The sequence below is a fragment of the Maylandia zebra genome, linkage group LG1, assembly GCF_041146795.1.
Source record: "Maylandia zebra isolate NMK-2024a linkage group LG1, Mzebra_GT3a, whole genome shotgun sequence".
NCBI classification, from domain to species: domain Eukaryota; kingdom Metazoa; phylum Chordata; class Actinopteri; order Cichliformes; family Cichlidae; genus Maylandia; species Maylandia zebra.
Window position 1 is genome coordinate 18,980,002 of NC_135167.1, and position 24,061 is coordinate 19,004,062.

At 41.1% G+C, this 24,061-nt stretch overlaps 2 protein-coding genes across 10 annotated transcripts in view; one reads left to right on the plus strand and one right to left on the minus strand.

Annotated features, from left to right (window-relative positions):
• rnf111 (ring finger protein 111) overlaps nucleotides 1–9,404 on the plus strand; it is a 33,242-nt gene extending 23,838 nt beyond the window's left edge. For 6 of the 7 annotated variants that reach the window (XM_012916975.2, XM_012916974.2, XM_012916976.2 and 3 more), the window contains 8 exons: nucleotides 1,102–1,408; nucleotides 1,485–1,610; nucleotides 1,935–2,043; nucleotides 2,559–2,639; nucleotides 4,848–4,943; nucleotides 5,234–5,320; nucleotides 5,715–5,818; nucleotides 7,760–9,404. In XM_012916975.2, coding sequence (XP_012772429.1) covers nucleotides 1,102–1,408; nucleotides 1,485–1,610; nucleotides 1,935–2,043; nucleotides 2,559–2,639; nucleotides 4,848–4,943; nucleotides 5,234–5,320; nucleotides 5,715–5,818; nucleotides 7,760–7,877 — 1,028 coding nt within the window. In that variant the 3' untranslated portion in view covers nucleotides 7,878–9,404. The remainder of the gene's footprint in view (nucleotides 1–1,101; nucleotides 1,409–1,484; nucleotides 1,611–1,934; nucleotides 2,044–2,558; nucleotides 2,640–4,847; nucleotides 4,944–5,233; nucleotides 5,321–5,714; nucleotides 5,819–7,759) is intronic. The other variant, XM_012916978.2, reaches the window with a different exon arrangement.
• A 1,726-nt stretch (nucleotides 9,405–11,130) lies between these two features.
• Nucleotides 11,131–24,061, minus strand: part of myo1ea (myosin IEa) — a 48,682-nt gene continuing 35,751 nt past the window's right edge. For 2 of the 3 annotated variants that reach the window (XM_004543092.6, XM_076882786.1), the window contains 10 exons: nucleotides 19,982–20,096; nucleotides 19,729–19,898; nucleotides 19,505–19,650; nucleotides 16,587–16,733; nucleotides 16,333–16,490; nucleotides 15,935–16,024; nucleotides 15,640–15,844; nucleotides 14,721–14,756; nucleotides 12,701–12,870; nucleotides 11,131–12,614 (listed from right to left, as the gene is read on the minus strand). In XM_004543092.6, the coding sequence (XP_004543149.1) occupies nucleotides 12,538–12,614; nucleotides 12,701–12,870; nucleotides 14,721–14,756; nucleotides 15,640–15,844; nucleotides 15,935–16,024; nucleotides 16,333–16,490; nucleotides 16,587–16,733; nucleotides 19,505–19,650; nucleotides 19,729–19,898; nucleotides 19,982–20,096 (1,314 nt within the window). In that variant the 3' untranslated portion in view covers nucleotides 11,131–12,537. The remainder of the gene's footprint in view (nucleotides 12,615–12,700; nucleotides 12,871–14,720; nucleotides 14,757–15,639; nucleotides 15,845–15,934; nucleotides 16,025–16,332; nucleotides 16,491–16,586; nucleotides 16,734–19,504; nucleotides 19,651–19,728; nucleotides 19,899–19,981; nucleotides 20,097–24,061) is intronic. The other variant, XM_012917028.4, reaches the window with a different exon arrangement.

Here is a 24,061-nt window from a genome sequence, read left to right on the forward strand (position 1 = left end):
GTCACTGGTGCCTCTCCTTACCTTTCCCTTACTTGTCCACCCTCCCTGTTTCAGTGCAGTGTGGACAAATATTAACAAATTCAAATTCAAAACAGGAAACGGGCAAGGCCCCAAGAGGACCTATAATGGGTTTTTTCTTATTTTCTGTCATATATAATATTCTAAAATGTACTGTTAAAACAATCCTAATGCTATACCAGTCTTTTATAGTAAAGAGACAGAACCGTCAGTTCAGGGGTCGTTCTTATTCTCACCTATAGGTAGCTCTGGGTAGTGACTGAAAGAATGAGATATAAGATGTAAGCAGTGGAAATGATCTACTCCAAATTGTATGGATTTCTTTTTAGTGATAGGGTGAGGAGCTCAGATTAGAGCAGCTACTCCTCCACACAGAAAGGAGCCACTTGGTCCAGGTATTTGACCTTTCAAATGACGGAGGCCCGGGGGCAGACCAAGGAAATGCTAGAGAGATTTCATATCTCAGCTAACTTGGGAATGTCTTGGTCTCCACCCACACCACAAGAACTGGGGGAGGGCTGGGCTGAGGGAGGGCTGGGTGTCTCATCTTAGACTGCTGACCCTGCAATCTGGACCTGCTTGAGTGGCAGAAAGTGGATGGATAACTGGTGCTTGTATTAAACATAGCAAAAGTTTCGAATGGTGAGGTCAGCATGTGAACAAGTAAATCCCATGAGTCCAAGGCTCAGGCCTCACAATGTTTTAAATAGTTGACTTTAAAAAGGTTTTAGTCCCTTGGCTTGATAGGTCATAGACACGGGATGTCCTTTGCTGGTTGCGAGCGCAGTAGCTCCATAGCAACCTCGTATTCAAACTGATTTTGAGGGCGAGCCGATAAGAAAACTGTAGGGAGCTAAATATCTTGTTTTAGACAGATGAGAAGCTGAACCTTTCTGCCATACTGGGTATATATAATTTTATTTTAAAGTGATAATTTTCCATCAACTATTAGACTTGTGATTGGAGTAGGTTGGAAACGGAAGATATCTGCATTTATTTGTTCTTTTTTTTTTTTTTTAACACGAAGATCCTTGCATAATTTGACAGTCTTAACTTTTCCCCTTTATCTCTTGTCAAACCCAGATGGCCCTCTAACACGTTCACTGCATCATCAGTCCTCTTCCGCCTGTCCTCATTCCCATGGGAACCCCCAGCTTACACCTCAGACCCCAGCACAAGGTGAATTTCTCATTCCCCACACCTTTCATGCACCTCTGTCATCCCACCCGCCAGGCCACGCCGTGCCGCCCGCCCCTCCCCCGTCTCTGTCCACCCACCACCTCACTAATTCAAGTGCCCAGCTGGCCCAACATCTCCCTGCGGACCACCAGACCCTGCCGCACATGTATAGGATGGAGGTTCAGAGGCGCAGGATGATGCAGCACCCCACGTGAGTACCAGTGCAGGCTAAACTTACATAATTGATGGCTTTTCTTTGCTGAACATGTATTTTCCTGTCTTTCCAGACGAGCACACGAGCGTCCTCCTCCACACCCCCACAGAATGCACCCCAACTACGGCCATGGGCACCACATTCATGTGCCACAAACTATGTCTTCCCATCCTCGCCAGCCTGAGCAGAGAACAGCATGGTCAGTATCATCAGGAGTGTAATGTGTGTAATGTGTAAGTTTCATACTAGCTAATCCAGTGATTCCTAGATTTCATAACTACCAAAAAGAAAGCAAAGAAGAAACATGGAGACCCATCTCAGTGTCACAACTTATTTATTTTTTTTAGTCTTTCCTATCATGTCACAAACTGAAGTTATTTTTCTATGTTAAATAAACTGAATGCCCATGAAGTGAAGTACCCTTTAGAAACAGTATTATAGATATTTAATGTGACTGCACTTACATGATTATTTGGATTGATGTGGTTTGATGTAATAATGACTCACCGCCTTGTGTCAACAGGGAGCTCGGCATCGAAGCCGTAGCCCCGTTCCCTTCAGGGCACCTGCACTCCCACCTGCCACACTACCACCCTCCCCCAAGACTGCACCACTTCCCCATCCCCTTCATGGTGAGAAACCCTCAGCACACAGGCATCCATTAGCATACATGAAAATGAATCACTTTTATATGGAGTTTGGCTGCGATTAATGGAGTTTGCTCCTTATTTATAACATCAGTTATTTCAAGGATGGTTTAGTGAACCCATGAATAATTCATTAGCAATTAATAGTGGCTCATCAACCATTTCGAGTGCACACTCAACAAATCCAAAAAAATCCTCGACTCTCATCCTGCGCAAATATAGCCGACAGTTGTGATGTTATTATTATATTAAGGAATCTATCATCTGTGACCTTTATCATTACACATATGCAGTGCCTGCATTTTCAGAAGTTTTTAATTAATTACATTATTTTGTTGAAACTTGGCTTCAGTTTTAGAAATGGCAGCAGCACATGTTGGTTTTGTTTATTTTTAATAAAGCTAAGCTGACACAACACCCTTCATGGACCACATTACAGTGTGACTGACTGCATTCCTTGTATTTTAAGGCTAAACTTAATGAAACTTCCTCCCCTGCAGCACACTGGCATATCTGAAGTGACCTACCCGCACATTAGGTACATCTCATCTAGAATTACTGGCTTCGGAAGAAATTATGAGGTGAGTACTGTTTGTAAATGTATAAGCCTGAGGACAGTTGGGTCAAAACACGAGTACGAGTTACTGTTTCATTCATCACGGTTGTCTGTTACTATAAATTTTAAAATGGCTTGACTCATCTCCGCATGACTCAGCATTATTGTGATCCTGTCATGGCGTCAGTGTTGGTTTGTTTTTATTGAAAATGCACGCTGGAATCAGATGAATGCTGCTGTCGCAGGAAAAAGAAGGGAGACGGTGTTTTAGTGGAAGTTTGTGCAAGGAAAGTTTTTAGCGTTTAATAAACAGTGCAGGGTTATTAAAGAGACAGATTAACCAAAATCAGATTCACTGAGGCCTGTTGCACATCTACATTTAGGTCCTTAAGTGTTGTAGTTTTGCCTCTTTACACCACCACAGTGGATTTTAAATCAAACGGCATCACAGTTTGTGATTGTCCCACATTTTCAGCATCTGAAAATTTGTTTTTTGATGAAATAACATAAATTTATATTCATTAGTTTTCAATTCCTGGATGAACTTGTGGACATCATCAAATGCCTTGTTGGTTAATTTGAGACAGTCTACCAGCCCTTTATTGCTGCCACCTTCAGTGTTTGTCAGGAGATAAGATGTACCACAATGTAAGGAGTGCTCTGACACGTTGATAAATATGTTTTTTTTATCTGATTAGCTTGGTAGCATTTGTCTTAATCTGAGCAGAATGTGTTGCCCTGTACTTCACAATTCTGCTGCTTTTATCAGCAGTCACATCGTTGGTAACCCGGTTCCATTGGCAGCTATATTTGCCCGTGTCATAACATTGCCTCAGGTTTGACAGATGATGTAGTTTGATCGTTACCCATAGTACAAGTTAATTTTCGTTTGTTTCGTCTTGTCCATATATATTTATATATACACGTGTACACAAGTTTTTTTCTCTCCCCAGAACTCTATAAGCAGTGTTTTCTGATCTGTTCTTCCTGTAACCAGTGGTTTGCACTTTGTTCCAAACCCTACATGTATTTATATTCATGAAAGCATCTGTTGATTATAGACGGTAATGCTATCTGTGATCTTTTGGGGTTGTTGAGGTGGTCAGAGAATTCATTCTATTTAAGACTGGACCACATTGGTGTAAGGAACTTTAGAAGTGACCAAACCAGCTGGTATAAAATTTGCTGTAATTCTTAAACGGTTCATCTAAAATGATCATAAAACCCCTCAGCTTAAAGGTTGAAGTCTACATATCAGTGGCATATTGATTGTTTGATTTTTAAAATCCAATCTTAGCAGCTAAATTACAAAAACCACTTCGTTGTGCAACAAATTATGGACCTCACTGCAGATTATTTTAGTCTGAGTTTTGCAGTGTTATCTAAAATGTTTCCCTCCTATTGAATATAAAAGGAACTCAATCCCAGTTGCCTTATTTGGCCTGAAACACCAAATAAGTACATTTGAAAAATTCACCAGTGGCGTCATGTCCACGCAATCATCACATGATTGCTCAGAAAATTCCACAAACGTTGGCATTTTTTCATATAGGAATTGTTTTCTTTCTGCTGAAGAAAACTGTACCCATCAACCACATCACCGCAAGAAAAAGGAGTGCGTCTAACTTTGGCAGGTTCATACTTGTGACATCGGGGTAGGATGTAAAGATCAATAGCGTCTTCATAACTGTAGCTGTAACGCTCGTCTTCACAACGAGCTGTAACGTTAGCTCGGTACACGTCGTCTTTGGTGGTGAATGTGGTTTAATAGAAAGAAAATAGTTCCCGTTTTGAGCTTCTCACACTGCAACCCCAACTCACAGTCTCAAAATGGTGAATTGACCTCTGAGCTCGGTGTGGCCAAATGTTCATGAGCAACCTTTAACCTGAAAAAATTGCTCCCAGAACACGTGTCTGTCAGCCGTGACGTGAAAGCTTCTTCTCACAGAGCCGTCTGCCTCAGTGAGTTGAATTTATTTGCCAAGTCACGCAATTCAACAAGCCAACAAGCACAGTGAGTGGCTCAGTAGGTAACCACAGCTGTCCTGCTGACACTGCATAAACCATTGGCTTGATTTAGAAATATTAATCTGACTTTCGATGACTACTTGGAAACCCATTTAGTCAAAGGCTTTATCTGCTTAATTGATTAATCGAACAGCTGGTAAAGCCTCTCCATAAAGAAAAATGTCAGTTTGTACAGAAAATGTCAGCTTTTTCCCCCTCCAATCAGGACCTGCTGCATTTAGAGGAGAGACTGGGGACTGTGAACCGAGGAGCCTCTCAGGGAACCATAGAGAGGTGCACTTACCCACACAAGTACAAAAAGGTGAGGACCTGTCAGAGTGTGTGTGTTGTAATAAATATATAATGTGCTTACAGATTTTGAAGCTGCTGTCTATAGTTGTGAATGTATGCTGCAGTTGCCTCTGGGACAGAGTGCGCAGTGGTCTTTTGTGCTCATTTCAAACATCTGATGTTTTGCCAGCATTTAGAAAAACACTGTAGTGTCTTTTACCAGAGATTTGCAGCTGTGACGATATCTGTTGGGGCAAAGTTTCCGTAGAGGTTTCCAAATGTATCTAAATAAGCAATCTAACACCCTGCCACCCAATACAGAAGGTGTTGGAGAGAGACATTGACCAACAGTTAACCCCTGAAGCTTGGGCATCTATTGGGAAAAATATGCACGCAGACCCAGAATCGGTGAGAAATAATGAACAAATCAATTTGGAAACATGTCTCTGCTCACATGTACAGTAGATGTTAGTGTTAGTCTTGGGGGCCAGGGAATTCGGCTAATTACTTTGATTTGAATCATTTTGATTTGATTAAAAAACATTTTTCTGTTTCAGGACAAAATGACCATTCTCTCTGTCCCCAAATCTAATGTATTGTTGTAAACATAGTTACCTCTTTATCGGAAAAATATCACTTGTTTTTTTTTTTTTTAAATACAAACTTAATACATACTTCTAATCTTACTACAGTGTTTTAATTGAGTAGCTTGTGTTTGAATTCATAGGATTTTGTTTAACCATCTGTAATAGCAGTTGTTGATCGACACTGCTCATCAAAAACAAACGTTTCTCACAAACAGAGAAAGCTGCACGGTAAGCAAGACGAAGACGAGGGGGCAGATGAAGACACAGAGGAGAAATGCACCATCTGCCTGTCAATACTGGAGGAGGGGGAGGATGTCAGGTAAATGTCTCGCCTCCTGGGTGTTCGTCCCGCTCGCCGCGCTCGGTTTTGTGTGTTCAATTACGCTTTCAAGGGTGTGACGGAGACAGGTGGGATAGCAGGTGTAGTTTAGCCGTTTCACATTGTCTCATAGGATGTCAAAAAAAAAAGAAAGACCCAGAGGCATTAAAGTAATCAGCAGAAAATCCCAAAGAGCCTTAAAATTACAAGCCTCATGGTGCTGCGTTTTGGCACTCACTCAAGTATTTCTTTTAAAGAGGATTTTCTGCCCCCTGTTGGTTTAAGAGAAACTGAAAAATTAAATGTTTTTCTGTTTTCTTTACCGTGCACTACAAATTGCGAATCCCTTAATTATTGTTACTCACTAACAACATTTAGTCTTTATTCTTACATTTAAACTGTGTTTTAAAATCAGTGTTTCCCTAATTGGAGAAAGCAGATGGCAGCTCTGTTTGTAAGGAATACAGATGAAAACTTAAATATATGAATTATACGATGGACTCAAGTGTTTAAAGGCACTTTTATCCGGTCAAATCAAAAACTTCCTCATTGACAGTGTCTGACATTGTAAAATATACTTAACTCTGTTTTTTGGAGCCTATCCCCAGCTGTCGTAGGTCGAGAGGCAGGGTGCGCCCTGGACAACTGTTACAGCTGTTAGCTCACTATTTCAGCCATTTCCTGACTTCTTTCAGCTGTTGTTGTATTTAAACCCATCTCTGCATTGAGGGTACCAGCATGCAGCAGTTTCATTCATTTGAGCTGTTTTTATGCAGCTTCTACAGAATACAACTTATTCACTTTTTGAGCCATTTTAATGTTAATTTAACCTTAATGACATTTTAATGTACCAATAACTCAGCTGTATGTTTGTATAGCTTATCCACTGGATTTTGTTGGGTTAGGGTAGCCCCGGCTGGGAGTCGGTGGTTTTGATACAGCTTGTATTTTACTCACAACAGTGGCTCCTGTTTAAGACTTAATGTGACAGAAAACAACAATTTCAGTCTTTGATTAACTAAAGATGTTGGGTTTTGAAAGCTTTGTTTTTGGGGCCTGTTGTTAGCTGTGGATTCGGTGCACTGGTGATCATTTAAAATAGCTGAACAGTAACATAGTGCTTAGCAAGTTTATTAATATCACCACTCAGTATAACATTTATGCCAAATAAACAGAACTGTAATTACCAAAATCATTATTTCTGTTTCTGTAATGGTTAATTCACTGATATTCACACGCTCTTTAATCAAAAAGATATTTTTAATAGGCTAAATTATAATTATTGTTGTTATCCATCAAGTTAAATTTTTACAAAATGAGAAAAAATGTTTTTAAAATGTGTTATTTACTTGCATCCTGAACAGAAAAAATATTTTAGTGGTTGAATGTTTATTTCTGACTTTCAGTTATTTGAGTATAAATGCATGAATTCAGAATAATATTAATATAGTTTATAGATTTAAACAGACAGATTTCCTGGCTTTTGCACGTGACCATAAACAAAGATTTTAGTAGACAAAGTAGTGCAATCGTTTCTGTTTTTGAAATAGGTTTCGCCGTTTTCATCGGATTTTTAAAAAAAACCCCAAAACTATATTTTAATTAAGCTCATGATCAGGCAGTGCTGCTGTATCATGCATGTTAATATTCCATTCAATTTTATTTATACAGTGCCGAATCACAACAAGGCACTTTATATTTTAAGGTAGACCTTACAATAATACATACAGAGAAAAACCCAACAATCATATGGCCCCCTGTGAACAAGCACTTTGGCAACAGTGGGAAGGAAAAACTTCCTTTTAACAGGAAGAAACCTCCGGCAGAACCAGGCTCAGGGAGGGGCGACGGGTTGGGGAGAAGGAAGACAAGATAGGGAAAGGGAAAGCCTGCTTAATCTATTTCTTTGTCTCACGTCTCTCTCCTCTGTTTCCCCTCCAGACGCCTACCGTGTATGCACCTCTTCCATCAGCTGTGTGTGGATCAGTGGCTCCTCACCAATAAGAAGTGCCCCATCTGCAGAGTGGACATTGAGGCGCAGTTGTCTGCTGAGAGTTGATGCTGTTTTTTTTTTTCCCCCCTTTTTCTTTTCTAACAACCCTTTTGTTAAAAATTTATTTTGAGATCATATTAATTTCTCTTCAGTACTGCAGTCAACCAAAGATGGCATGAATTACCCCTGCAGCAGCTCTACTGCAAGGATATTAAAAAAAAAAGACATCTGACAGAGAAAAAAATAAAAGCATTGAGCCTAGAGTGCCAGCTATCACATGTTACTACAACAGCTAGAATTCTCCATTAAGGGTTTAAGATTTTATTGTATTTATAAAGCTTTTATGTAGCTTTTTTGATCGTTTCCTCAAGTGTCATTTGCGTTCTGTTTCTCTGCATGTTTCCTCGCAATGCATTTCTTTGCACATATAACGTGGGCTCGAAACGGCCTAACAAGTTGCAGGTGAGGATAGCTGCTCTAGTAAAGATGCATTTCTGTAAACCCAATGCCTCGCTTTACTAGAATAGAATGTCAACCTCCAGTTAAGGAAAAAAAAAGAAAAACAACAAAAAACAAAACAAACATTGCAGGATTCATTTTACCAATCATTGTATCATTGATTAGTTTATGTTTAGAAGATGTGGATTGTTAGTGAGAGATGTTTTTTTTTTTCCTTTCCTTTCTTTTCTTTTTTTTTTAAGTAAATCAAGACATTCCTAACTAGGGAACTATGTTAACAGATCAGCTGCTGTATTAGTGCACACCCAGTATTTCTAGAGTGGAAATAAACTCAGATGTTCACCTCACTCCCAGAATATGCACACGCTTTGCTACGATTACACCACCCGCCCCTTCCCCCGTTTTCCAGCACCTTCATTTTGACTACAACACCGTTACCGCCACCATCCGATGTATTTTAGAGGACAAAGAAAAAAGAATGTCACCTCCCTCTCTTTGACTGTTCTTTCTAAACCGAACGATTGTCGGGATCTGCTGTGAATCTTTTCTTCATTCTGTTTGGGGTTCCTTCCTGCAGACGGGCCTGCGGACGCTAGGTTTATGTGAGGTGATCTCAGGTCGACGCACGACCCCGCAACCTGGGATCATTTTGTCAATTTGAAACTGGCAGTGGCGTTGATTTCCTGTGTGTATATGTGTGCGCGCGTGCGTGTGTGCTCAGAGGGAAATACACAGCTCAATGGGAGATGAATATTTACTGTTTATTCTCACACGTCGAACCATTTCACCCACCCTCCCTTTTTTGTCTCTCTGTAGTTGAGCAGCGGCGTCTGCTTTGGCCGCTGAGAAAAGAAAAGAAAAAAACACTAATGCTGTCGACTAACTCACTCGCATAGACTTGCACAAGAGAGAAAAGGGTAGGAGGACCGTAGTGAATATGACAGTGTGCTGAGGCCATGTATTTCCACTCTGACGAATAGTAAAAACGGAAAAATTACAATTTTGAATGGAGTGTTGAAATGCAGTACTTAAAGCAGGTAGCCATGCATTCATTGACTTAAAGGCACCAGGATCATATTCTGTGGGATTTCTATTAGTTTTAAAAAATGATATTAATAAACTTGGATAACTTAATTGTGTCGTTTCTTTGGCGTTTTTCTGATTCATCAGACATGCGAGTTTCTCACTGGCTTTCATAGTACATGCTTATCTGTCATTAAATTTGCATTGGCTTAAAGATCATGTAAAAGCTTAAATCTTTTATATTGGAGAAAAACCAACATAAAAGCACAAATTTACAGACCTGACTTCCCAAACTTCATCTTTGGGTTAAATAAATACACAAATGTACAAAAATCAGTCAGATATAGAAAATGATCACTATTACTACAGGCACATTTACTCTTTACTAATCTCATTATATATTAATCTGATGCGATAGATATAGATAGAATAGATGTGCAGTTTCCAAACTTTCCTAGTGCTTGACCTCCAGACGTTTTTGTGATATGTAATCTCAGAAAGCCTTAGATCGAGAACATGTAGATGATATCAAGTTTATTCTTTCTCGTTATTGTCATTATTTATTGTATTATTAAAAAGGACTTCTATTTTCAAATAATAAATTAATGTAAGATCATTTTAATCAATCATTTTTCTCTAATCAGTGCTGTTCTGGTTTTAATAAGTTGATATAAATAATTAGAAAGTCTGTTATGGACCAGGTGAGTGAGGTGATTCCATTTAGGAAATTGTTATTTTGTTAAAGCAAAAAGACAGAAGAAACTGAGCAAGTCTAGTCAGTTTTTCGAAATGGTCCATAGTTAAAATGAATGTGATTAAAAACTACTAGTGTCTAAAGAAGATAAACGCATTTATCACAACCGATAAAAGAAGACGTTTCTCAGATAACATAAATGTTAAAGGTCAACTATTCAAAATGTTGCAGTACCGATTGTAGCCACAAGGTGGAAATGAAACGCAGTCTTCCAGCAAAGCTGTGGCCCTGAGTGCAGCTGCACAGTGGAGGGTGTGACAGATCCTCCTCAATAAAAACAATGTAGAAGACATAAGTAGGAAATGTTCCTGCCAGCACAGATACATTTTTTTCTGTTTCAGCTGAGTAAAACTATTTCAAGGTAAAAGTCTCTTGTACCTGTAAAGCTGGGCTGAGAGACAATCTTTAGAAAACAGTCACAATTTAAACATAGATTTTGGTAAAAAAATTACTGAACAGTTAAATCTGCAGCTTAGACATTTACTTTTAAAAAAGGCATACACATCACTACATTTACCCTCCAGGTCTTCATTAGGTACACCATTCAACTGCTCATTAATGCAAATATCTAATCACCAAACACATAGCAGCACCCAGTGCATTTAGGCATGTGGACAAGGCCAAGATGAGACCTGCTGACTTTCAAACTGAGCATCAGAATGAAAAATAAAAGTTATTTAGGTGACTTTGAATGTGGCGTGCATGTTGGTGACAGACGGTCCAGGTCTGAGTACCAATTTCTAAAATTTACAGAAAATACCTTGTTGACACCAGAGAATGTCTCGATGACCAGACTGCTTTGTGCTGATAGAAAGGCATCATTAAGTGAAAACTAATCAAACTAATCCAAAGTATGAAGAAAAGTATCTATGAATGTAGAAACGTCTGACCTTAAGGAGTGGGTGTCACTCCTGTCAGCTAAGAACAGGAAACTCAGCCTTCAAATCGCACAGGTTCACCAAATATTTACAGAACTGAAGATTGGAAAAACATCTGCTGTGAGATTCTGATGGCAGGGTCAGAATTTGATGTAAACAACATGAAAGCCTCTTTGACAATAAAACAAACCAAAGCAGTTAAATATGCAGTATTACATGCTTTATTAAAGGACTGATCTACTGTTGTGTATTGCACAAGGATACTTTCCACCATCTGTTCAAACTATATTTCATGATGCAGAGGTTTTATGACAGAAGTCCCAGCAGTTGTCACTGACCAGAGTATAATGTGGTTATTTTATTTGGGAAAAAAAGGAATGTGTAAGTAATGAAAGCAGTGCAAAAAGATGTGCAGAAACAGTCGAGCACAAGTTAAATAGTTTGCAGCGCCACAGGGAAAAATGGCAACAAATTCACCTAAAAGCAAATCGGTGCACTTGACGAAACAATAATCCGTTCACCGTGATCTGTGATAGTAACCACACCGAGCGGAACAGGAAATAAAGCAGATCTGTGAGCAACAAAGGCAGATGAAAACCAGCATGTTAAAATCCTTCAGAGAAAATACAAAACAAAAAAATATTTAATTTAAATTCTAACCAGCACCAGGCATCCTCCTACATATGAACACATATACAGAATCAGATCTAAAATGCCTGTTTTTAACATTTAATGTAAACAAATTAATTACCAAAGCGACTTATTGCTATCTTGGCAACTTGTCCTTCATCAACTTGACTTACTGGCTGTGGCATGAACGATGTCTGTGTCCAAGGTAGTACCGGTGCTAATAAAGTGCTAATAGACCGCAGACAGCATGCTCAGGTTACAGTATACATGGCCTCTACTGTTAGTCTAATATACTGGTGTGCTAGAAAAGCAAAGACATAGTGATTAACCACTTTACTACACTGCCCTTTGACTGGTTTGGGTATTGCTTTGGTATTTCTAATCATTAGAAATCACAGTGTGGCGATTTAATGAATATGTGTTCCTGGAAAGTAGTTACAGTTTTGCACCAAAAATAAATATTTCCTGGTAAAACAGCAGTCACTTCATTTTTGACACGGACACATCCACGTTTGCTTCGGCAATCAAACCTTCATCTAAAACAAGCTAAACAAAACAACGTGTTGAGAGTAAAAATCACAGCCTGGTCCCACAGATTTAGCAGATTTCATTCCAGCGCTTCAAAAATGTTTTGAGCTAAAAGTCCTCAGCAAGATATAAATGACAGTAAGGAGAACACAGAAGCTATAAATACAATAAATAGTTTTGTTCAGTACTCAGAGGGACTGTGAAGGGAAAAGAAATCAGACCCTGGGGTCAAACAGTCTTCTTTGTCTTTAGAGCCTCATTTCAAGCTCGATGATCTTTTAGTCTGCTGGTGTAACCGGGAGTTACATTCGTGTACTCTAAGGCAGTAAAGTGGAGGAAGTGTCTCATTGTGCTTCTCTCTCCAACTGTAAGCTTCTAAGCTCCGCCCCTTCCTCTGAGAAGGTCAGCTGGGATGAAGCGTTCTCTCCTCCGTGTGCTGTGAAACCTGCAGCTCCTAGATCTTGGTGACGTAGTTGTTGGGGAAAAGTCCCTGCTTCCCACGAAGGCGTCCTGTCCACCACCCGGACACATCTGGCCGACAAACACGACTAAATTAGCGTCTCATGAAAAATAGATGACAAATAAGCCCCTGAATGCCTTTTTCGCCCTGCGCTTACCCTCTTTGATGATGTCGATGACGTCGTCAGCGTTGAAGCTGAGCTCGTCTGTGTCCTGAGCATCGTAGGCGTACAAAGCTCTGCACTGGGGCACCTGGGGCTTGGGTTTGGGTGCAGGCTTGGGTCGTCCTCCTCCCGGCGGAGGCCTGCTGGCTGACGGTCTGTGGGCCCTGAGGTAACATCGAGAGAAACAAAGAGAGAAACGCGTTTGTGACTTTGTCTATGGTCGATCTCAGAATACGAGGGCATGCATAACCACCATCTCATTATACCATATACCAACCAGGAAACACCGATTTGAGGATTAAGATTTTTCATTTTCCAATCAACACTGTAATCAAACGGAAAGTGTTTTAAAGAGATAGCAGCAGTTCATAAATCAGACACAAGATGGCGATATGGTGCATGCCATCTATATGCCTGCAACTGAACCTAAAATGTGTTTGTGAAGCCCTCAGGAGCACAGAGTGCTGATCCCAAGTCAGCAGCACCTTTTTTCTGCATACTGGCTGCATTCCATTACTTGCATATTGCTGTACCTGATTCTCTCGTCACCACGGCGCGAGTTAGTGTACGGGATGTATTTGGGAGCAAGTGAAAACCTCAAGGTTGATGTTAGAAGGATTTGAGCAAGTTTGAGAAGGACCAAATTGTGACTTGGTCAGAGCGCCTTCAAAACTGCAGCTCTTATGTGGAACAATGGCCGGCTCCTGTGGTCCGATCTAACAGACGAGCTACTGTAGCTCAAATTGGCCAGAAAGTTCAAGCTGGTTCTGATAGAAAGGAGTCAGAATAACCAGAACAGCCAGGTGCCCGTGCTGACTCCTGTCCACCAACAAAATGCCCAACAATGAACCGAACCATGGAGCAATATAGGAAGGTGGCCTGGTTTGATGAATCATGTTTTCTTTTACAACACGTGGATGGGCAGGTGTGTCCATTTTTACCTGGTAAAGACCAGGCATCAGGATGCACTATGGGAAGAAGGCAAGCTGGTGGAGGCAGCATGATGCTTTGGACAGTGTTCTGCTGGGAGACCGTGGGTCCTACCATCCATGTGGATGTTACTTTGACATGTAACACCTACATAAGTGTTGGTGCAGACCATGTACACTTTTTCATTGAAACTATTCCCTGATGGTTGTGGCCATCAGTGGGCTAGTGGAGTTCATGCCCTGGCAGGTCAGAGCTGTTTTGGTACCAACTCAATATTAGGTATAATTTTGCAGCTGATCGGTGTACACTGTAAATAAAAGAGGGATGCAGTCTCTATGGCGCCACCTGCTGGTCAGGCGGAGCAAATTCACCATCATCATCATCATTCAGGTGTTCTGACGTTCTGACCAAAGAGAGCTCGTACCCTACTTTATCATAGTTTTTTTTTTTTTATCCTGTAGGGATAATCTATAACATGAGTTATATTGTAGATGTCTTATGTATCAACTTCAACAAAAAAACAAAACAAATAATAAGTAAGGCCATAGATCAATGAGCTGTAGTGTTCACTGCAACCGGGCTTCTGTTTAAAACCAGAAAGGTCGCCCCCTGCTGGCCACGAAAAAGAACGCAGGTTTGAGGCACATCTCCAGTGGCTTCACTTTTTAGTGCCGTATGACACATCCGTCTTTTATACACTGAACTTTAAACAGGCAGTGAAGCAGCCTGTTTTATACATATGTAACTTATGCATTGACCCAATAAAATTATTTACTCCTGTGATATTAAAATTGAACCAATATTAAAATAAATCAATAAATCAATAAAAGCACAGAAGGATTCTTTCAACCTCCCAGAAATCTTGTTTACAAATGAAAAAAAAAATTTGAGAAAGAATTCCCACTTGATTGAAACAGAGCAGCAGCAGGAGCAGGAAATAAAAATAAAATAAAATCTTAGTTGCATACTACGACAGGAAGTCGAATTTTAATCATACAAGAGAATATGCATGAGCATTTCCTGCTGCTGCAAACTTTTGCACTCATGAAACACCAGTCAAAACACTGCAAACACTCCAACTCACATTCCTCCGTTTGAAGTGGGCGGTCTGCCTCCAGGACTACAAAAGAATAAATTATCCAAATTATGTCAAAATACAGAAACACAGCTATGTGTGAGAGTGTCTATAGTCATTTTAATACGACGTTTATAACTGTGTTCGTGACACGAGCCTGACTACTGTCTTATTTTATGAAACTGGGTTTGGACATTGGACATCTAAACACAGGAAAACTGTACGTTACACAACGCCAAATAATTACATGACTTCATACGTTTATTAACACAGAATCAATAGAAAAAAAAAGGACTTTTCCACCACATGAGTTTATCCGGGAAACAGGAACCTTTTGAGGAACTTAGGGTTTTAAACCAACAAAGAGCAAGAAAGAGTCAGAAGGAACCTTTAAATTCTTTGAGAAAAGTTCCTGGGACTAAAAGATCCACATAGTTTAAGGTGCAAGTGTAAATTCTCATCAAATGGGATTTCAAAGCTGAGCTAAAACAGTGCTGTGTCACATTAAGTTTAAGGACAACGAGCGACATTTGTTTTTAGCTGAAAATCAAAAAGATGAGTTGATAAACTGCTGATTTCTTTCAGCTGAGCTCTGTGAAACATCACGTTAGTCATACAATTAAGATTCAGCCAACAGGTGTCAGAGATAAAAGCTAGCTTTGCTTGACTGCTGACTTGCTGGTGACTCTTTCAACGTACAAATCAGCTGTGACATTTTTATTTCAAAGCTGGGAGACGACAACATTAACCAAGCAAAGTGTAGACGCTAAAGAACAGGTGTAACTTACAGCAGTATGAGGAGTTCAGGCACAATTTAAACTAATTAAAAGCTTGAAGCGGTGATGGGAAAGTCCTTGTTTTGTGTGGGTGAGTTAGTCTGTCTGTTCCTGCCTGGACTGTTTGGCTACAGTGTGTGCCGGTTTCTCACCCTGCTGCTCCTTGATCGGGGACTCTCAGACAGTCTAAGTTCGGCTGCTGGCGACTGCCGCCTCGCTCCTTCACCTGGTTGATGTTGCTGGGCAGGACCGGGTGCGCTGAGTTGTGGGACGATGGATGCCTCTTGCTGTGATGCTGTGAATTTCTCTGATTGGTGACATGGTTGGTGTTTTTTATGCCACCGTTCTGGTGTGAAACTGCAGAAAGAAAAGCTTTGTTGTCATGTGAGCTGTGAGAGAGATGATTCACTCGGGACAGGTGACCAGCGAGCTGCTCGGACGCTGTACCTGGAGGTCCCGGTGCAGCTCGTGATGGGGTGTGCTGGTGGCTTCTGGACATGTTTGAGCGACTCTGAGTGAAGCTCTTCCTGGTTGGGCCTAAAGGGGAGAGATATTCAGATATTAACTAACCAGCAGCTTTGTAATTTAGATAAACAAAACTAAAACACAGTTGGATCCATAATTTGTTGGATAAAAAGATCATTTTTGCAGTTTTGCCTCTGCTCACAACCACAGTGGATTTGGATCTAACAATAATTGGAGGGACAACTTCTTTCTCAGTAACACAAAAAGGCATGAAATGGCTCCACAAACAAACAACCTCTCAAAGAAGGAAACGCAGCATTTGGTGGATTACGGCTCACTGTGAGAGCAGGTAACCTTTCCACAGGTTCGTTCATACTCACGTGTATTCTTGGGAAGCCCGGGTCCGATGCTGACCTGCAGAGATTTGCTCGAAGGCTTCAGGACAGGCATGTCTCCCTGACCTTGGACAAATGTGACCTGCCTGGAGCCGCCGCCACTCAAGAAGCCCCAGTTCTCCTTCTTCAACTTCATCTCCAGTCTGAGAAACACGACAGACATTTTTATATCATCGGACTTTGTTTTTGTCTTGTTTGTCCTTTTGGCTTCTATGTTTACTATTGAAGTGTTTACTTACGTGTTACTGAACTTAAGCGGTAGCTTCCTCTGGGTTTTCTCCTCAAACCTTTGAGCAAGCAAGCTGATGAACTCGGTCTTAAAAATGCACTCCAGCAGGCTGTCGTACTCCTGCTCGTGCAGTATCAAGACGTCGTCCTGCATTGTGCTGAAAGGACGAACAAAGCAAGGGAAACTTTAAGTGTTATAACAGATCAAATCTCCCCGTTTTTCCGTTTTCTGTGAAACTTTGACAGAAGCCAAGATCACGAGTCAGAATCAGCTTTCACATTTGCATCAAGAGCCTCACAAAGCGGCTCACATCTGAGGAGGGACGACAGCTTGAGCCCGTAACCCGCACAAGGATACTTTGTTCCTCCCAGAGAAGTCGGGTTTTTCTCTGATGAGCTTTTTACAACTCCTGCTTTCGCTCATTGCACCACCTGGTCTGTATTACCCCGCTGACTCAAAAGCCACATGTTACTCCAGCAGCTCCACCTCTGAAACGAGCTATGCTGCGTTCCCATGAACAACAAAGCTACGATAAGTCTCTCAGCTCCTTTTTCCCCCGCACTTTCACAATAAACTGATCAACGTTCTTTCCCCACTATAGCATTTTTGAGTAATTTAGCAACGTTTTGGAGATGTGGACTAAACTGGTTTCAGTCAGACCTGAAAACACTAACATATACAAGCAGCTTAAATATACTCCACATGTTTTCCGCGTCCCTTGTGTGACATTTACAGCAACATGGGAACTTCTTTGATTACAAATCCAGACTGTGACTTTGAAGTGGATTCATGGCTTTCTGCAGTGCAGTGTCCACAGAATCAGATGTTGTCTTGTTTTGGAAACAGTCAAATATCTGCTGGTATGTACCTCTGCTCATAGAAACGTGTGATTCAGAACATCAGCTTTGAGATAACGGAGAGGAGTGCAGAGCAGGGGCTGAAGTTTGAAAATCAACAATATTAGCGTGCACTTTACTTCTGATTAAAGTAGCAGAAAAATTACACTGGAAAAAAAAGCTTCACCACCTGGAGGGATTGATGCAGCGATTGATATGTTTCGGCTGGGAAAAGGTTACTTAATCCTAAAGTCTCATAAGCGTGAAAAAAGCTGTTTCATTGGAGTCAAATTGCTGGCCTGTAATGAGGAAAGAAAACTACTAAGGTGATTGGCGAAACTACGAAAACTGAGTCCTGGACGGGTAGTAGGGAACCATCATCTCTGATAAATGTGGTCGGGGGGGGGGAAAAAAATCCTGAATAATCGAGATCGGAGAGAAATCACATAATTAAAAATATATAAAATCTACAGTAGAACTCACAGCTATGTTTAAAAGTGAAGGTTGGAGCATTTCCACAAATATAGCAAGAAGAGAACAGCTGTGTAGCCTTAATAAAAACACACTTATCAGTTTCAATTTGCCAGGGAGCATAAAGATTAGAGTCTGAAGCAATGGAAATGTGCTCTGATGAGACCGACTGTGATCCAGGAGTGATCGGCACGAGAAGAAAGGCGGATGAAGTGCAAGCGTGTGGGTGCAGGGTTATGATCTGGAATTACTTCAGCTGGTCAGGTCTAGGTTAGGCAACATCATGTGCTCAAAAAGACATGAGTTCAGCTGACTATCTGAATACACTCAATAACCAGAGTCCGGAGTTCTCGACCTCTTTGAGAACCTTTGGGATACGATGGAGACGACTTTACGCAGCAGTCGGACTCTCATCAGCATCATCAGTGCAAGATCTTCGAAAAAAAAGAATGCAACTATAGATGGAAATAATTGTTGCGACACTGAAACGATGCCACGGCGATCGCGCGCTGTGATCAAAGCTAAACGGGGTCGAATGAAGTGTGTGGCTTTTCTTGTGGCTGTGCAGTGTAAATTCTGAAATACACCAAAATAAAAATGCTGCTGTAGGTAGATTTTCTAGAGAGCAGGATGTGGTGTAGCAGCAGGACGTAGCAGTTAGAGTTGACTTATGTAAACAGAATAAGCTCCAAATTTGTTTTTATGGATGCCATTTGTGTGGCACATGTTATTAATTCTATTAATTATTAGACAGTATAATGACTTCTGTTCCTGCTTTGAGCTACAATAAACCTGCATTAAAGTTATGTGATGGAAAATAAAGTACCCCTTCATCCACTTTCTTCCACTTATCCACTCCTAGCTGCTATAGGGCGAAGTAGACCCCGGACAAGTCACCAGTCTGTCACACAGCTAACACACAGAGAGGCAGATAACTAGTCGCACCTATGGGCAATTTAGAATCACCAGTTAGCTTAATGCCACTAACTGCATGTCTTTGGACTGTAGGAAAAGGCAAAGTACCCACACAGACATGGGAAGAACATGCAAAGTCGACCCAGACAGTGGAAATGAATCCAGGATGGCACCAATATTCTCCTTAATGTGAGTAAAAATAAAAATACTAAAGAAATTAAGTTTGCTGCTATTTTAAATTGAAAGATAGACTGGAATATACAATTGTAAAGGCTTAAATTTGCCACTTAACCATGTGGAAATGTGTTAGGTAAGAAGCCGAATAAAATGATAACACATCCATTTTCTTAACCCCTTCACCAGTTCAGGGTTGCAGATCATGAACTCGTCTTTGGTCTCGTCATTAGCGGAGCCGTGCCCGTCGGGTGGCAGAAGAAAGCCTGCTGATTGAATTTACGAAAACATAAAAATAATATTGAACTTTCTGCCTGACTGATAATGAAAGACTGGACTAAAGGTTTCATCTTTGTGCCGTGTTGGCCTGAAGTTTGGAAATATCTGCTCTAGCATCATTCTCTCAGGAGAAAACCTTTCTCTCTGAGTTTTGTGGAGGAGTTAGAAGTTGTAAGCTCTCTGGACCTGGAAAAGGCAATACTATAATTTCTTTTGAATGATGTTACTCAGATGTGAAGGAAGCATTTTGCACCTCAGAGACACCGCTAAGATCTTGTCCACATCGATCCGCCTCTTCAGCACCTCTGTCACCTGCCCTTTCTCTGGCCCCTGTTTCACCTTCTCTCTTCCAATCAGGTACACAGATTTTGGTGTCAGGATCAAATCTCTCTTAATTGCCTATTTGAAGAAGGAAAACACAATGTTACTATTTTGCCAGTTGTTGGAAAACCAGACTGAAAATTTAATCGAACCAACCTTGAAGCGACGGTCGTATTTTGTGACTTTGTCCGCAAAATCGATCTTTTCTCTCTTTCCAAGAAACTGCCGGAGCTCAGGCCGGTCATCCATACCGAGGTAGTCACCTACGAAGTTTCTGTTGAGGCTGTGTCGCCGCCTCTCTTTTCGGTTCAGCAGCAGATCGGAAGCTGAATGAACCCAGACAAAGAGGATAAGAGCGGGAGCGCCAGGCAGGTAGATACTTCCGGCAGTAAGTCGCTCCCTCACTCACCTTCTTCCCTCATCTGAACATACTTCTTGCGGGCCACATATTTCCTCCAGGCTTTCTGGATGGTCCGGGCGTAGCCGTCAAACTTGCGCTCCCTCGTCTCTTCCAGCAGAAACAGCTGTAAAGACAAAGAGCGAGACTCAGGATGACACATGCCGAGTTCAGCTCACTGCACAAACCCAAACACAGACACACCTACATGAACTCAGTGGGAGGAATGCATACAGAACATACCTGAGTACAGTTAAATAGACAAACCGAGCTGTCGGCTCGTCATTTTTATTACAGTGCAGAAGTGAAGTGCTGGTGTCTGACAACAAGACCCGTGTCATGCCAAAAAGTGATTTCCAATGTTCCTGTGTGTTTTTCATGTGTGATATATTTGCTTATATTGGTAAATAGTCAACAGGATTTATGAAATCACCTGTTTTGCCAGCATCTTTATGACGATCCAGTCCTGTTTGTTTGTTGTTTAAAATATCTGTATAGAACTATTATGTTATGTTTCTTGCAATTTTTGCTGCCCTCTTGGTCAAATCTCTCCAGAAAAATACATTTTTAATGCCAACGACACATTTTACCCAGCTAAATAAAGGATATATAAAAGTCACTTTGCCAGAACAAACAGATTTCAGCTTTAACCTTATGACAGGACGTTTTCTGGCTCTAAATGGCTGGATATCATTCATGAGAGATATATTTGATGGATTATAGGCCAACAAGTCATTTGCACCTGTTTAAATAGCAGCAGTCATTTTTTGGCAGACGACAAACAGCCACAGCTTGTTTGGATTGTTGTAATGAAATTGTTTGGCAGTTGAATCCAGTGTGAACAGGATTCTGATCTTTGCTTCGAGATGGACTCAAAGACATTAACACTTACCCTTTAAAGTAGAAAAACTTAGAATTTAATTACAATAATCCTTAAAATTACAAGTGTTTGTGGTCCTTGCTAGCACTTATGAGCAGACTCATCTTGTCACCGGGATATGTCATTTCCCGATGGGCGTCGGGACACGCAATCACACTCTCTGCCCTCTCCCTGCCAGACTAAACATCCTGCCCGGTGCTGCAATAGGCTTGGCATCGACAGAGCCGGCCACAGGAACAAACCGCAAGCAAGACCGAAACACAACACAGCAGATCAAACTTCACCCAGAAAGGCTGCAAGCAGAAAAATACACTGAGTCACAGAAACAGTGACACCACAAAATCACAGAGGCTGTGAGAGTGATTGCACTTCCCGGCTGACAACACCAGGAGCAAACAGCAGGTGGTGTTTTGGTTAATATTAGTGGAAGCGAGAAGGAAATGGTGGCAAACTTCCTAATGTCTTTATTACACAAACATCTGGCTGACTCTTCAAATCGAAGCAGTGCTGAAACAAACAACTGTATTTACTATAAATAAATAAATAAATATATTTAGAGTATGGTTAATTAATTACACGTGTACTCACTTACTTTAATTTTTCATAATTTTTTTAATTTTTCATATTTATTTCCTATCTTATTCATAGCCTTTTCCTTTTTTGTTTTCTTTAGGTCACGAGCAGTTGTCCAAGCATTTCACTACATATCGTACTGTGTATGACTGTGTACGTGACAAATAAAATTTGAATTTGAATTTGAATTTTAGGCAGCACGGTGGCACGGTGGTTAGCACTGTTGCCGCACAGCAAGAAGGTCCTGAGTTCAATTCCACCATCAGGCCGGGGTCTTTCTGTGTGGAGTTTGCATGTTCTCCCCGTGTTTGCGTGGGTTCTCTCCGGGTACTCTGGCTTCCTCCCACCGTCCAAAGACATGCAACTTGTGGGGATAGATTAATTGGATAATCCAAATTGCCACTAGGTGTGAATGTGCGAGTGAATGTGAGTGTGAATGGTTGTCTGTCCCTGTGTGTTAGCCCTGCGACAGACTGGCGACCTGTCCAGGGTGTACCCCGCCTCTCGCCCTATGACAGCTGGGATAGGCTCCAGCGCCCCCCGCGACCCCGAAAAGGATAAGCGAATGGATGGATGGATGGATGGATGGATGAATTTGAATTTGTAAAGGCCCTATACAAATACTAGGGAATGGATTATAACAGTAGAAAGTACCAGATAAACAGTACCGAGCAAAAATCTTGAGCTACCTCTCATTTGTTGATATTTTGTTACTAAGTGGGCTTAAGTGACCCTTCCCCAGGCTTTCTAAAGGTCTTTTAGAGTTTTTCTTTGTACATTACCTGCTTTTTCACTCATTTTCATTCCAGTCTTTACCCTGACCATTTTCAAAGAAATATTTTTAACACTAAACACTGACCTTTGAGTCAGTCAAGGCTAAAAAAGCACAGAGGTTTGCGGATGAACCAGTGCTGTGTCTACAAATAACAGAGAACTTAGGAAAAAAAAACAATTTTAAGTCGTATCTTTAGGCACTTTGTTTCTATCAGCCTGTCACAAAAACACAATCTGCTCCCATTTCTTTAGTTGAATCTACAGTAAACCCAGCGATTAAAACAGTTTGACACAAAAAAAAAAAGTATCTTTGGTTCCTAAAGAGCTGTTAGCTAAAAACCTGGCATATCTCAGCAGTCAGTGTTATAAAATCTGAGGAAACTGGACAAGCTGAGATTGAAAGAATTAGTGAAAAACATAAAAACAAAAACCCAAATCATTCTTATATAAAGGTGCAAATCATCATCAATATATGCAGAAGAGGTACAACAGTGAGTGTCTCTAAAACGCGATGGAGGCTCTTTCATGGTTCGGGGCTGCATTTCAGCCAGTGGTGTTGGAGATCTTGTCAAATTATAGAATTATTAATGCAGAAAGTATCATCAAATCCACCATGATGACAGATGATAGAAGAAAGAGAAGACAGAGAGAGGACATTACAAAAAGAAAGAAGTCACAGGTTATTCCAAAGCTGAAGGGGGCCTAATGGCAAAAAGCTTTTTACCCTTCAGCTCAACGCCTCGATTTTGAAACAGCCAGGAGGACAACACACGATGATCTCAGGCTGCAAAATGGCTCATATGGGCTCAACATACCTGCTATGTTACTTGTGCTAAACCACAATGTGCTTTAAACGCAATCAGAAAAACCTTAAAAGTCAATTTAAAAGGGTGAAGCTAGGAGTGGGGTGATGTGATGCCATCTGCCAAAAAAGCAGCAGGAATCTGAGATGGATCTTATTTGGAAGACTACACAACTTTTCTAATGTGTGGTTTGAAAATTAGCCCAAGTTTGTGGCCCAACATTTGTATGTAAGGGGTTTAGGACACTTTCAGTGGCTTTGATGATTAAACACTATTATGAAGCAGGAAACAGAAGAACAGCTGTGAGTGCTGTATAAAAAAGTTTTTTTAATAACTCTTTAGGTGAGCTGTCTGTCATAGTCACTCAGCTCTGCTTACAAAGGACCTCTGATGGACAGTAAGCCACGAGCAAATCCGTCATCACAGAGGGGCTGAAACTCCTCCAACATCTGGCCTGGCGTCAAACAAACTTTACTTATTACAGCCGACAGAAAAACGCTTCAGTCACGCAGCTCATTAGCTGGTGTCAGTGTCTTATCATGCACAGAGACTTGTTTTGAGAAGCCTGGCAACTCATTTCAGCGGTCCGCCCCATGTGATATTTGCGCTTCATAAACACACCTCAGTGGCTCTCAGTGTGGTGGCGTGGGGGGATGGGGGCTCCTGGCAGTGAGCGGTTGCAGTAAATAAGTAAAGGCATTCAGGATCCGCTGTAAGGCCTGAATCGAGACTAAGATGTCTGTGTTTAAAGCTACTAAACATACATCTGTGGGCGTGCATGCTTACCCTTGTGTGACGTGTACAAATGTTAATGAGTGAAAGCGCAGGGCTGCACACAAGTGCTGCTTTCATAAGAATCGTGAGGGGGAAAAAAAAGAAGTTTGGGTGGAAAAAATAGGAGCCTTTACGATGTCACCCCAAACTCTGCAACCACAGCCTGCGCTCGTGTTTTCATTTCAGAGCGGCGGTGACTCAGTGCTGACGTGGTGCAAGGGTCGGGTTCAGTCTCCTCCCCTGTGACGAGGGTTAGAGCGTGATTTGGGGCTCTGATGTCCTTTTATG